The sequence below is a fragment of the Bombina bombina genome, chromosome 1, assembly GCF_027579735.1.
Source record: "Bombina bombina isolate aBomBom1 chromosome 1, aBomBom1.pri, whole genome shotgun sequence".
In the NCBI taxonomy this organism is placed as follows: Eukaryota; Metazoa; Chordata; class Amphibia; order Anura; family Bombinatoridae; genus Bombina; species Bombina bombina.
This window is the reverse complement of record NC_069499.1, coordinates 674,466,840-674,481,022: the sequence shown is the minus strand read 5'-3', so window position 1 is coordinate 674,481,022 and position 14,183 is coordinate 674,466,840. Positions and strand designations below refer to the sequence as shown.

Genomic DNA, 14,183 nt, shown 5'->3' with positions numbered 1-14,183 from the left:
AGCAATACTATTTGTGTATAAAAACAAATATATTTAGGAGATACCTCTGATAAGGGATTAAATCAATTGCCATAATACAATTTCTACATAAGGTATACCTATATATACCCCATATATGCACTGGATAGTGCATTATAATATTGTGTAATTATAACTACAAGGTAATTTTTTTACCCAATTTGATATTAATTACAGTAGTGGTCACAAGTAGTGGCAATTACAAATCTTTATCACTTGTACTGGTTAGATTTAATTTATACAGTCGGCACCTAAGTGTGGTTTTAATTAATTTTTTCCTATTTTATTTGAACCCAATAAAAGTTATATTTTAATATTCCTATCAATTCAAGTTTTCTCCCAATTTCATTTATTCCCTAGGGAATAATTGGTGTTATTGATTTAATAAAAGCTATTAAAATAAATTCAATGATCCATTGACCTAGGAGTGCTATAAGTGTATACTTTTTCTTTTGTTGTGCAATTTAGTTTCTATACACAGCACCCGCACCTTGCCAAATAAATGGCTTACTGAAAGGTAAATAGGTCTTTCCATTCTTAGTAGTGCCATTGGTTTCCTTCCAACTCTTATAGGATTGAGCTCACATTCTATTGACTGTTCCAATCAGCCAATAGAATTCGAGATCAATCCTATTGGCTGATTGGAACAGCAAATAGAATACCAGCTCAATCCTATTGGCTGATTGCATCAGCCAATAGGATTTTTTATACCTTAATTCCGATTGGCTGATAGAATTCTATCAGCCAATCGGAATCTAAGGGACACCATCTTGGATGACGTCACTTAAAGTAACCTTCATTCGTCGGGTAGTCGTCGGATGAAGAGCATGCTCCGTGTCGGATGTCTTGAAGATGGACCCGCTCCGCGCCGGATGGATGAAGATAGAAGATGCCGTCTGGATGAAGACTTCTGCCCGTCTGGAGGACCACTTTGCCCAGCTTGGATGAAGACTTCTACTGGCTTCGTTGAGGACTTCGGCCCGGTTGGATGAAGACTTCTGCCGCTTCCTTGAGGATGGATGTCCGGTCTTCAGAACTGTAAGTCGATCTTCAGGGGGTTAGTGTTAGGTTTTTTAAGGGTTTATTGGGTGGGTTTTATTTTTAGGTTAGGGTTTGGGCCGCAAAAGAGCTAACTGCCCTTTTAAGGACAATGCCCATCCAAATGCCCTTTTCAGGGCAATGGGGAGCTTAGGTTTTTTTAGATAGTATTTTATTTGGGGGGTTGGTTGTGTGGGTGGTGGGTTTTACTGTTGGGGGGTTGTTTGTATTTGTTATTACAGGTAAAAGAGCTGATTACTTTGGGTCAATGCCCCACAAAAGGCCCTTTTAAGGGCTATTGGTAGTTTAGTTTAGGCTAGGGTTTTTTTTATTTTGGGGGGGCTTTTTTTTATTTTGATAGGGCTATTAGATTAGGTGTAATTAGTTTAAATATCTTGTAATTTGTTTATTATTTTCTGTAATTTAGTGTTTTTTTGTACTTTAGCTAACTTAATTTAATTTATGTAATTGTTGTTAATTTATTTAATTATAGTGTAGTGTTAGGTGTTATTGTAACTTAGGTTAGGTTTTATTTTACAGGTACTTTTGTATTTATTTTAGCTAGGTAGTTATTAAATAGTTAATAACTATTTAATAACTATTCTACCTAGTTAAAATAAATACAAACTTGCCTGCAAAATAAAAATAAACCCTAAGATAACTACAATGTAACTATTAGCTATATTGTAGCTAGCTTAGGGTTTATTTTATAGGTAAGTATTTAGTTTTAAATAGGAATAATTTAGTTAATGATAGGAATTTTTAGTTAGATTTATTTAAATTATATTTAAGTTAGGGGGTGTGAGGGTTAGACTTAGGTTTAGGGGTTAATACATTTAGTATAGTGCCGGCGACGTTGGGGGCGGCAGATTAGGGGTTAATAAGTGTAGGTAGGTGGCGGCGATGTTAGGGACAACAGATTAGGGGTTAATAATATTTAACTAATGTTTGCGAGGCGGGAGTGCAGCGGTTTAGGGGTAAATATGTTTATTATAGTGGCGGTGACGTTGGGGGCGGCAGATTAGGGGTTAATAAGTGTAGGTAGGTTGCAGCGACATTGAGGCGGCAGATTAGGGGTTAATAAATATAATATAGGTGTCGGCGATGTTGGGGGCAGAAGATTAGGGGTTCATAAATATAATGTAGGTGGCGGCGGTGTCCGGAGCGGCAGATTAGGGGTTAAAAATTTCATTTTAGTGTTTGCGATGCGGGAGGGCCTCGGTTTAGGGGTTAATAGGTAGTTTATGGGTATTAGTTTACTTTTTAGCACTTTAGTTATACCATAAAACTCTTAACTACTGACTTTTAAATGCGTTAGGACTCTTGTCGGTATAGGGTGTTCCGCTGACTTTTTGGCCTCCCAGGACAGACGCGTAATACCAGCGCTATGGAAGTCCCATAGAAAAAAGACTTTACAAAGTTTACGTAAGTCGTTTTGCGGTAAGGCCAAAAAAGTGTGCGGTGCCCCTAAACCTGCAAGACTCGTAATACCAGCGGGCGTAAAAAAGCAGCGTTAGGACCTGTTAATGCTGCTTTTTTACCCTAACGCACAACTCGTAATCTAGCCGTATGTGTTTGCTTTTAATGATTATATGTCTTTTGAATAAAACTTATTACTTTTTTTATATGGTGGCGTTTTTACAATTTTTTTGTGAACTTTTTTAGGTGACCAGTAGGTATCAAAGTATTAAAATATCTTATTTAAAAATGTTTTTAATCTATATATAATAAACTAAACTAGTTATATATAGACCCAGTGTACAGCATACTCATGTTTATGATAGGAATGACATATAATTTGCAATACAGTAATTAAATGTTTTTGTTCTGTGCAGACTTGTAAGGGTAAAGATGGACAACTTCATGAAAACCTGATATGCCCAGTGAATGTTTCAGATGTCCCAGAAGGAACCCTTCCTGATATTCAAAGCACAAAAGAAGCCATCAGACTTTTAAATGTTGTTAAAGAGCAGAACACTTCGTTTTTCCTTGCTGTTGGCTACCACAAACCACACATCCCGTTTAGATTCCCAGAAGTAAGCTCACCTCTTATTTTTTGGGTTATGACATTTTATTATATGGTTTACAGAGTTGCTAGCGTAAGAAAAAACAAGTTAGAGCATGTGATATTTCCATTATAATAGAAATATCAAAATTGAAATGTTCAAGGGTGCATTTCAATTTTCGATAGAACAATTTTTTAAAGATATTTCTGTTATAGTGTTTCTAATAAAAGTTATTTGTTTTAAAGCTGCATACGCACATATGCTGCAAGGGCCCCTGCTTTAGCATTCAAACATCACCCCTTCTCTTCACAGACATAATACACACCTCTGCTGAAACAGTGATACATTTTTCTAAAAGCATTTTTGCTAATGGGCGTATATTGTAAAATAAAATTAATATTGAAATGCATTATATCCCTTTAATATCAGTTATTTGCTTGAGTATTACCCTGCTTTTTTGTAGATGCTTATAATTTTGAATAGGACTACCACACATGACTTACATTTAATATACATATTCAGGTTGCAAATCACTACACATCTCAAATTTGTGATGACTTAGTTAATTTGTTTTTGAGATATTTAACTTAAGCAGGGAAAAGCCTGAAAGCATAATCATTTTACCTCAGGTTTGGTTATGAGGTAGATTTATGTGTACTGCAAACCAAGCAGGATTTCTTTTTTTTTATTATTATTTTTGAAAGGGCAATTTTGTAGGACTTTCTCTTGTTAAGTGTATTCAGTCCACGGATCATCCATTACTTATGGGAATATATTCTCTTCCCAACAGGAAATTGCAAGAGGATCACCCAAGCAGAGCTGCTACATAGCTCCTCCCCTCACATGTCATATTCAGTCATTCTCTTGCAACTTAAAAGATAGGACGTTGTGAGAGGTCTGTGGTGTTTTATTTCTTCAATCAAAAGTTTGTTATTTTAAAATGACACCGGAGTGTGTTGTTTATTCTCAGGCAGTATTTGGAAGAAGAATCTGCCTGCGTTTTCTATGATCTTAGCGGCAGTAACTAAGATCCATTGGCTGTTCTCGCATATTCTGAGGAATTATTTTTCTAAGGAATGGAATTGACTAAGAAAATACTGCTGATACCGATGTAATGTAAGTAAAAGCCTTTAATACAGTGAGAGCGACTGTTAGCAGGCTGGTTTAAATATATACAGTAAAGTAATTTTCTAAGGAATGGAATTTGACTGAGAAAATGCTATTAATACTGAAGTGATGTTATAAGCCTTAAATGCAGTAGGAAGACTGGTATCAGGCTTATCAATAGAGATACATGCTCATTAAAAAAGGGATGTTTAAAACGATTTTACTGGCATGTTTTTATCGTTTTGTGAGGTACATTGGTGATAAAACTTGTTGGGGCATAAAATTTTTCCACATGGCTGACAATATTTCTGCATAGAAACAGTTAACTGAAACTCCCAATATTGTAATATTGAGTAGGAGGGGCCTATTTTAGCGCTCTTTTGACGCAGTAAAAAATTCAGGCTCTGTCTTCCTGCTTCCTTCTGCTTGACCCGGGTCGTCTCCAGACAGCTTAAGGGACTTCAAAAGTCATTTTGAGGGAGGTAATCAGTCACAGCAGACCTGTGACAGTGGTTTTTTTGACTGTATTAAAAAACTTTTTTTGCTTATAAAAACCGTTTGAGTTTTAAGGGGTTAATCATCCATTTGCAAGTGGGTGCAATGCTCTGCTAACTTAATACATTTACTGTGAAAATTTGTTTGTCTATAACTGATTTGGTTCATTGTTATTCAACTGTGACAGTTTTCTGTGCTTCTTAAAGGCACAGTAGCGTTTTTCTTTATTACTTGTAAAATTATTTACAGTGTTTTCCAAGTCTGCTAGTCTTATTGCTAGTCTGTTTAAACATGTCTGACACAGATGAATCTGTTTGTTCACTATGTTTAAAGGCCACTGTGGAGCCCCACAGAAACATGTGTACTAAATGTATTGATTTCACTTTAAATAATAAAGGTCAGTCTTTATCTATAAAGGAATTATCACCAGACAACGAGGGGGAAGTTAGGCCGACTAACTCTCCTCACGTGTCAGTACCTTCGCCTCCCGCTCAGGAGGCGCGTGATATTGTGGCACCAAGTGCATCAGGGACGGCCATACAAATCACCTTACAAGACATGGCTAATATTATAAATAATACCCTGACAGAATTATTATCTAAATTGCCAGAATTAAGAGGCAAGCGCGATTGCTCTAGGGTAAGAATAGAGCACGCTGGTGCTACAAGAGTCATGTCCGATACTGCGTCACAGTTTGCAGAACATGAGGACGGAGAGCTTCATTCTGTAGGTGACGGATCTGATCCAGGGAAACCGGATTCAGAGATCTCTAATTTTAAATTTAAGCTTGAGAACCTCCGTGTATTGCTAGGGGAGGTTTTAGCGGCTCTGAATGACTGTAACACAGTTGCGATTCCAGAGAAATTATGTAGGCTGGATAGATACTATGCAGTACCGGTGTGTACCGACGTTTTTCCTATACCTAAAAGGCTTACAGAAATTATTAGCAAGGAGTGGGATAGACCTGGTGTGCCCTTTTCCCCACCTCCTATATTTAAAAAAATGTTTCCAATAGACGCCACTACACGGGACTTATGGCAGACGGTCCCTAAGGTGGAGGGAGCAGTTTCTACTCTAGCTAAGCGTACCACTATCCCGGTGGAAGATAGTTGTGCTTTTTTGGATCCAATGGATAAAAAATTGGAGGGTTACCTTAAGAAAATGTTTGTTCAACAAGGTTTTATCTTACAGGCCCTTGCATGCATTGCGCCTGTCACTGCTGCTGCGGCATTTTGGTTTGAGTCTCTAGAAGAGGCCATTCACTCAGCTCCATTGGATGAAATTATGGACAAGCTTAAAGCACTTAAGCTAGCTAATGCATTTGTTTCTGATGCCATTGTACATCTAACTAAACTAACGGCTAAGAATTCCGGTTTTGCCATCCAAGCGCGCAGAGCGTTATGGCTTAAATCCTGGTCAGCTGATGTGACTTCTAAATCTAAATTACTTAATATTCCTTTCAAGGGGCAAACCTTATTCGGGCCCGGCTTGAAAGAAATTATCGCTGACATTACGGGAGGTAAGGGTCATACCCTTACTCAGGACAAGGCCAAATCAAAGGCCAAACAGTCTAATTTTCGTGCCTTTCGAAACTTCAAGGCAGGAGCAACGTCAACTTCCTCCGCCCCAAAACAGGAAGGAACCGTTGCTCGTTACAGACAGGCCTGGAAATCTAACCAGTCCTGGAACAAGGGCAAGCAGGCCAGAAAACCTGCTACTGCCCCTAAGACAGCATGAAGGGATGGCCCCCTATCCGGAAACGGATCTAGTGGGGGGCAGACTTTCTCTCTTCGCCCAGGCGTGGGCAAGAGATGTCCAGGATCCCTGGGCGTTGGAGATCATATCTCAGGGATATCTTCTGGACTTCAAGGCTTCTCCTCCTCTAGGGAGATTTCATCTTTCAAGGTTATCAGAAAACCAAATAAAGAAAGAGGCATTCCTATGTTACGTACAAGACCTCCTAGAAATGGGAGTGATCCACCCAGTTCCGCGGACGGAACAAGGACAGGGATTTTATTCAAATCTGTTTGTGGTTCCCAAGAAAGAGGGAACCTTCAGACCAATCTTGGATCTAAAGATCTTAAACAAATTCCTCAGAGTTCCATCATTCAAAATGGAAACTATTCGGACCATCCTACCCATGATCCAAGAGGGTCAGTACATGACCACAGTGGACTTAAAGGATGCCTACCTTCACATACCGATTCACAAAGATCATCATCGGTTCCTAAGGTTTGCCTTTCTAGACAGGCATTACCAATTTGTAGCTCTTCCCTTTGGGTTGGCCACTGCCCCGAGAATTTTTACAAAGGTTCTGGGCTCACTTCTGGCGGTTCTAAGACCGCGAGGCATAGCGGTGGCTCCCTATCTAGATGACATCCTGATACAGGCGTCAAGCTTTCAAATTACCAAGTCTCATACAGAGATAGTTCTGGCATTTCTGAGGTCGCATGGGTGGAAAGTGAACGTGGAAAAGAGTTCTCTATCACCACTCACAAGAGTCTCCTTCCTAGGGACTCTTATAGATTCTGTAGAGATGAAAATTTACCTGACGGAGTCCAGGTTATCAAAACTTCTAAATGCTTGCCGTGTCCTTCATTCCATTCCACGCCCGTCAGTGGCTCAGTGCATGGAAGTAATCGGCTTAATGGTAGCGGCAATGGATATAGTGCCATTTGCGCGCCTGCATCTCAGACCGCTGCAATTATGCATGCTAAGTCAGTGGAATGGGGATTACTCAGATTTGTCCCCTCTACTAAATCTGGATCAAGAGACCAGAGATTCTCTTCTCTGGTGGCTTTCTCGGGTCTATCTGTCCAAGGGTATGACCTTTCGCAGGCCAGATTGGACGATTGTAACAACAGGTGCCAGCCTTCTACGTTGGGGCACAGTCTGGAACTCCCTGAAGGCTCAGGGATCATGGACTCAGGAGGAGAAACTCCTGGAGTTAAGAGCAATATTCAAGGCTCTTCTAGCTTGGCCTCAGTTAGCAACACTGAGGTTCATCAGATTTCAGTCGGACAACATCACAACTGTGGCTTACATCAACCATCAAGGGGGAACCAGGAGTTCCCTAGCGATGTTAGAAGTCTCAAAGATAATTTGTTGGGCAGAGTCTCACTCTTGCCACCTGTCAGCGATCCACATCCCAGGCGTAGAGAACTGGGAGGCGGATTTTCTAAGTCGTCAGACTTTTCATCCGGGGGAGTGGGAACTCCATCCGGAGGTGTTTGCTCAACTGGTCCATCGTTGGGGCAAACCAGAACTGGATCTCATGGCGTCTCGCCAGAACGCCAAGCTTCCTTGTTACGGATCCAGGTCCAGGGACCCGGGAGCAACGCTGATAGATGCTCTAGCAGCTCCTTGTTTCTTCAACCTGGCCTATGTGTTTCCACCGTTTCCTCTGCTCCCTCGACTGATTGCCAAAATCAAACAGGAGAGAGCATCAGTGATTCTGATAGCGCCTGCGTGGCCACGCAGGACCTGGTATGCAGACCTAGTGGACATGTCATCTCTTCCACCATGGACTCTGCCTCTGAGGCAGGACCTTCTAATACAAGGTCCTTTCAATCATCCAAATCTAATTTCTCTGAGACTGACTGCATGGAGATTGAACGCTTGATTCTATCAAGGCGTGGCTTCTTCGAGTCAGTCATTGATACCTTAATACAGGCTCGGAAGCCTGTCACCAGGAAAATCTACCATAAGATATGGCGTAAATATCTTTATTGGTGTGAATCCAAGAGTTACTCATGGAGTAAGGTTAGGATTCCTAGGATATTGTCCTTTCTCCAAGAGGGTTTGGACAAAGGCTTATCAGCTAGTTCTTTAAAAGGACAGATCTCTGCTCTGTCTATTCTTTTGCACAAGCGTCTGGCAGAAGTTCCAGACGTCCAGGCATTTTGTCAGGCTTTGGTTAGGATTAAGCCTGTGTTTAAAACTGTTGCTCCCCCGTGGAGCTTAAACTTGGTTCTTAAAGTTCTTCAGGGAGTTCCGTTTGGACCCTTTCATTCCATTGATATTAAACTTTTATCTTGGAAAGTTCTGTTTTTGATGGCTATTTCCTCGGCTCGAAGAGTCTCTGAGTTATCTGCCTTACATTGTGATTCTCCTTATCTGATTTTTCATTCAGACAAGGTAGTTCTGCGTACCAAACCTGGGTTTTTACCTAATGTGGTTTCTAACAGGAATATCAATCAAGAGATTGTTGTTCCATCATTGTGTCCTAATCCTTCTTCAAAGAAGGAACGTCTTTTGCATAATCTGGACGTAGTCCGTGCCTTGAAGTTTTACTTACAGGCTACTAAAGATTTTTGGCAAACATCTGCCCTGTTTGTCGTTTACTCTGGACAGAGGAGAGGTCAAAAAGCTTTGGCAACCTCTCTCTCCTTTTGGCTTCGGAGCATAATACGCTTAGCCTATGAGACTGCTGGACAGCAGCCCCCTGAAAGGATTATAGCTCATTCTACTAGAGCTGTGGCTTCCACCTGGGCCTTTAAAAATGAGGCCTCTGTTGAACAGTTTTGCAAGGCTGTGACTTGGTCTTCGCTTCACTCCTTTTCAAAATTTTACAAATTTGACACTTTTGCTTCTTCTGAGGCTGTTTTTGGGAGAAAGGTTCTACAGGCAGTGGTTCCTTCCGTTTAAGTTCCTGCCTTGTCCCTCCCATCATCCGTGTACTTTAGCTTTGGTATTGGTATCCCACAAGTAATGGATGATCCGTGGACTGGATACAATTAACAAGAGAAAACATAATTTATGCTTACCTGATAAATTTATTTCTCTTGTAGTGTATCCAGTCCACGGCCCGCCCTGTCCTTTTAAGGCAGGTCTAAATTTTAATTAAACTACAGTCACCACTGCACCCTATGGTTTCTCCTTTCTCGTCTTGTTTCGGTCGAATGACTGGATATGGCAGTGAGGGGAGGAGCTATATAGCAGCTCTGCTGTGGGTGATCCTCTTGCAACTTCCTGTTGGGAAGGAGAATATCCCACAAGTAATGGATGATCCGTGGACTGGATACACTGCAAGAGAAATACATTTATCAGGTAAGCATAAATTATGTTTTTATTAGACATACATCATTTGAACTTATACAAATAATGGAAACAACACAGTGACATCTAAGATGCTGGATTATATATCATGATTCTCCTTGGGACAGAAATAGATAGGTTCTCCTGGGTTAAAGGCTTGGATCAGCACTAATTGAGAATTTACATTCATAAAAATAATCACATTGTGGTGTTCCTGACGAATTTTGGAGCCAAAACCTATAAAACTGGAACTTAATATATACTAGACATGGGCACTGACAAAAAAAAATGTTTTGAAAGAATCATTTCTAAGCAAAAAATAAATAAAAATCTTATGTCATTCAGTTTGGCCACATTTTGACCACATTATTTTTTTGTTAATGTAAATTCGTTAAATTCTTATTTCCAATAGGGAATGTCTTCAGGACCGCAGACTAGAAGTTGGATAGCAGCTTAAGCTTAAAGGGACATGAAATCCAAAATGTTTCTTTCATGATTTAGATAGAGCAATTTAAACAGCTTTACAAATTACTTATATTATCAACTGCTTCATTCTCTATCTTTTTAAACAATACAAATACAAATCTATCTTTTTAAACAATACATCTTTTCGGGTAGACTGTACCTTTAAGATATCACGAAAATCTAGCCTGTCAGGGGTACTTGAGGACTGGAGTTGAGCATTATGGGTGTACAGTACATGTGTGCGTGTCATGTACTTTAGATTCAATATACTGTTAAATGGTTCACTAAATATTTTTTTCAAAGTTTGTTTATTGTAAAAAAATATGTTTTTTTTAATGTTGGTGATGAATTGCTCTAGAAACAATATAAATAGTACAGGATATTAGTATCTTGCATAAAAAGGCAGGACATTCCGAACATAATTTCCACTCCTTCTCGGGTTTTTTTGTTTATATAAATTACATCCGTTCTGACATGATACATGAGATCACCTATGTCATCATCAATGATTTCACACGTTACCTGGTATATTACTCCATCAGAACACATTTGCTGACAATACACATCTTATTCATAAACATTATTCTTTTAAACATTTTACAAAATGTCAAAATAATTATGTAGTAGTAGCTAACACTGACATATTCATATTAGTTTAATAACTTCTTCATACTTAATTATTATTCGTTGTTCAATGCTGCTTAAATTGTTTAAAGTGAAGGTCAATTTAAAAGTACAGCCTCACGGCATTGCATAGACATATAAATGAGCAGGAGTTTAAGTCATGATTTTTTTTAAATCTATTTATTTTCTTATATTTTTACCTTTAAACTGCTTGGAAACAAGGATTAGTTGGTTTAAGACCGTCATCTGTCAATCAATTAGACAAGATGGTGGGCGGGAGTGCTGTTCTATTATTGGTGGAGCAGTTTAAAGGTAAAAATATAAGAAAATAAATAGATTTAAAAAAATTCATGACTTAAACTCCTTCTCATTTTTATAAGTCTATGCAATGCCGTGAGGCTGTACTTTTAAGTTGACCTTCACTTTAATTAATTAAAATATATGACTTTTATTAAATGATTAATACATTCTTATTATTTGTGTAAGTGTGTATATATAGCTTTCAGTTCTTTCTTTCCTTTTTTCTTTTTTACATTAAGATTATTATTTTTCTTTTATTTTTGTATTACCTCCCTTTCTGTACTAGAAAGTCTTTCTCTTTCTGTAAATTAATACTTATATAGTCACTCAAAAAAAAATGGTGCCTCAAAACCTAACCAGTCAAGGAAACATAGGTAATTAACACCTTCACTTATTTCATGTTTCTTATTTCATTCATTTATATATATGTTATTTATTTATTTATTATATATTTTTATTTTTTTCTGTTTTTGCATTTAAATTTTTAGGAGTTTCTGAAGTTGTATCCCATTGAAAACATTACACTTGCACCTGATCCAGATATACCCAAGAACCTTCCGCCAGTTGCATACAACCCATGGACAGATATACGTAAACGAGAGGATGTGAAAGCTCTAAATGTGAGCTTTCCATATGGTCCTATCCCTAAGCATTTCCAGGTATACTGCTATAGAAACATTTACTCAATTCAAGCTAAAAGCAAAACAGAGGAATACAGCATTTTTATATATGATGAACGATAACATTCAAGAATAAGGTATTAGACTTGGGGAAAAAACAATAAATTGACTGTATTATTTCATTAAAGGGACAGGAAAAAATGTAATTTGTGATTTAGATAGAACATTTATTTATTTACGCTTGCTATTTAGTATGTGGGCCCCTCCGTCTGAATCCCAAAATAAGCATACTGGGTTTTATGTCCCTTTAAGACACAAATAAAGATAGCAATAATGTTATTATAGCATAACATTCTTTTGCCTTTTTTATGGAATTGTTAAATGTGTAGCACTTGTAAGAGTGTTTATTTTTTGTACTAGTGTTAGCCTCCCTTACATTATTTCTTCTCATATGCTTTCAGCTTCTGATTAGGCAGAGCTATTTCTCCTCTGTGAGTTACCTTGATACCCAGGTTGGAGAGCTGTTGAGCTCCCTTGAAGACCTAGGACTTTCTGACAGTACCGTCATTGTGTTTGTCTCTGATCATGGTAAGTCCTATAAAGCAAGACTTATAAATATAGTTCAGAGTGATAACATAACCATTTATAATGGGACAACTGTTTCATGCATTGTTCCACCATATCAACAATTTATTTTTTCTTCATAGTCTAGTTCCAAAGAGATGAACAGAAATTGGAGAAAGGTTTACATAATTATTTAGTCATTTTAGTCTTAGTTCTACCCAACCTTTTATATTTTACAACACCACAATATTGTGAATATTTGCAGTGCTGCAAAGGACCCTTTAATGTAATATTAAAACACCAAAATGAAAATACTATGAAGTATATAAAAAGTATATAAGTCTTACACAATGCATGTCATGTAAGACATTTTAAAGATTAAGAATTTGTACACAAGACGATACTTTATTAACATCCTTTCACCCTCAACCCAGATTTCTTTGTGACTCACCCATCTGAGGTTTGTATCCTTCAAGGTGTACTAATACCCTTGTTCAGAATCTCTGTTCTGTACACTTGTCAACATATGTTTGATGGTTGCAAACACTATTCATTTCAGTTAGGTCTGGTATGTCACATTATTTGGGGCCAGATTACGAGTAGTGCACAAGCGATATTGGGTTTATAGCGTCTGCGCTCGTTGGAAGGAGCTCTTGTATGACAAGATAAAAGTAAATGTGAACGCATGAGCACAATCGTGATTTACACTAGAATGATTACCGTGACCTCAGAGCTCTGGTTAACTGTTACACAAAACAGAAAAGTGTCAGCAAACACATCAAAAATACACCGAAAAGTACAGTATTACTCATAATATCACTATCTGAAAAACATTATTAAAAAATATATTGTGCAAAAAAAGTTATAAGGGCTCAAAGATATGAGACAAGATACTATGACATATGATATACATATATATATATATATATATATATATATATATATATATATATACATTCCCTGGCAGAATTTATGATTTCTTCGCCATTTTACAGAGAATATGAATGATAACACAGAAACATTTCTTTCACTCATGGTTAGTGTTTGGCTGAAGCCATTTATTATCAATCAACTGTGTTTACTCTTTTTAAATCATAATGACAACATAAACTACCCAAATGACCCTGATCAAAAGTTTACATATCTGTGGGAAAAAGGTAGTTGAACTGTATAAAACAGAAAAGGGATATAAAAAGATATCCAAGGAATTGAGAATGAAAATCAGCAGTGTTCAAACTCTAATCAAGAAGTGGAAAATGAGGCGTTCTGTTTGATAACATACTGCATTCATCTTGCCATCAATTTTGACCAAATTTCCTGTGCCTTTGTAGCTCACACATCCCTAAAACATCAGCGATCCACCTCCGTGTTTCACAGTAGGAATGGTGTACCTTTCATCATAGGCCTTGTTGACTCGTCTCCAAATGTAGCGTTTATGGTTGTGGCTAAAAAACTAAATTTTGGTCTCATCACTCCAAATGACTTTGTGTCAGAAGGTTTGAGGCTTGTCTCCGTGCTGTTTGGCGTATTGTAAGTGGGATACTTTGTGTCATTTCCGTAGTAATGGCTTTCTTCTGGTGACTCGACCATGCAGCCCATCTTTCTTCAAGTGCCTCCTTATTGTTCATCTTCAAACAGCCACACCACATGTCCTGTATTTCACCTGAAGTTATTTGTGGGTTTGTCTTTGCATCCCGAACAATTTTCCTGGCAGTTGTGGCTGAAATTTATTTATTTTTTTTTAAACTTTATTTATAAACAAGAATCCAAGACATACATGGCGAGTACAGTCACAATGATATGGATATAACAAAGTGATCATTTGTAGAATAAAACAATTTTACAGAGCATATTGTAAAAGGTAAAGGAGAAATGAAATCTCCATGCATGCCCCGAGATTCAGCTTTTT

General features: G+C 38.0%; 1 protein-coding gene across 1 annotated transcript in view; it reads left to right on the top strand.

Moving 5' to 3' along the window:
- Nucleotides 1-14,183, top strand: part of IDS (iduronate 2-sulfatase) — a 93,101-nt gene that overhangs the window by 16,102 nt on the left and 62,816 nt on the right. The window contains exons 5-7 of the mRNA XM_053699152.1: nt 2,892-3,092; nt 11,579-11,749; nt 12,172-12,298. Of these exons, the coding sequence (XP_053555127.1) occupies nt 2,892-3,092; nt 11,579-11,749; nt 12,172-12,298 (499 nt within the window). The remainder of the gene's footprint in view (nt 1-2,891; nt 3,093-11,578; nt 11,750-12,171; nt 12,299-14,183) is intronic.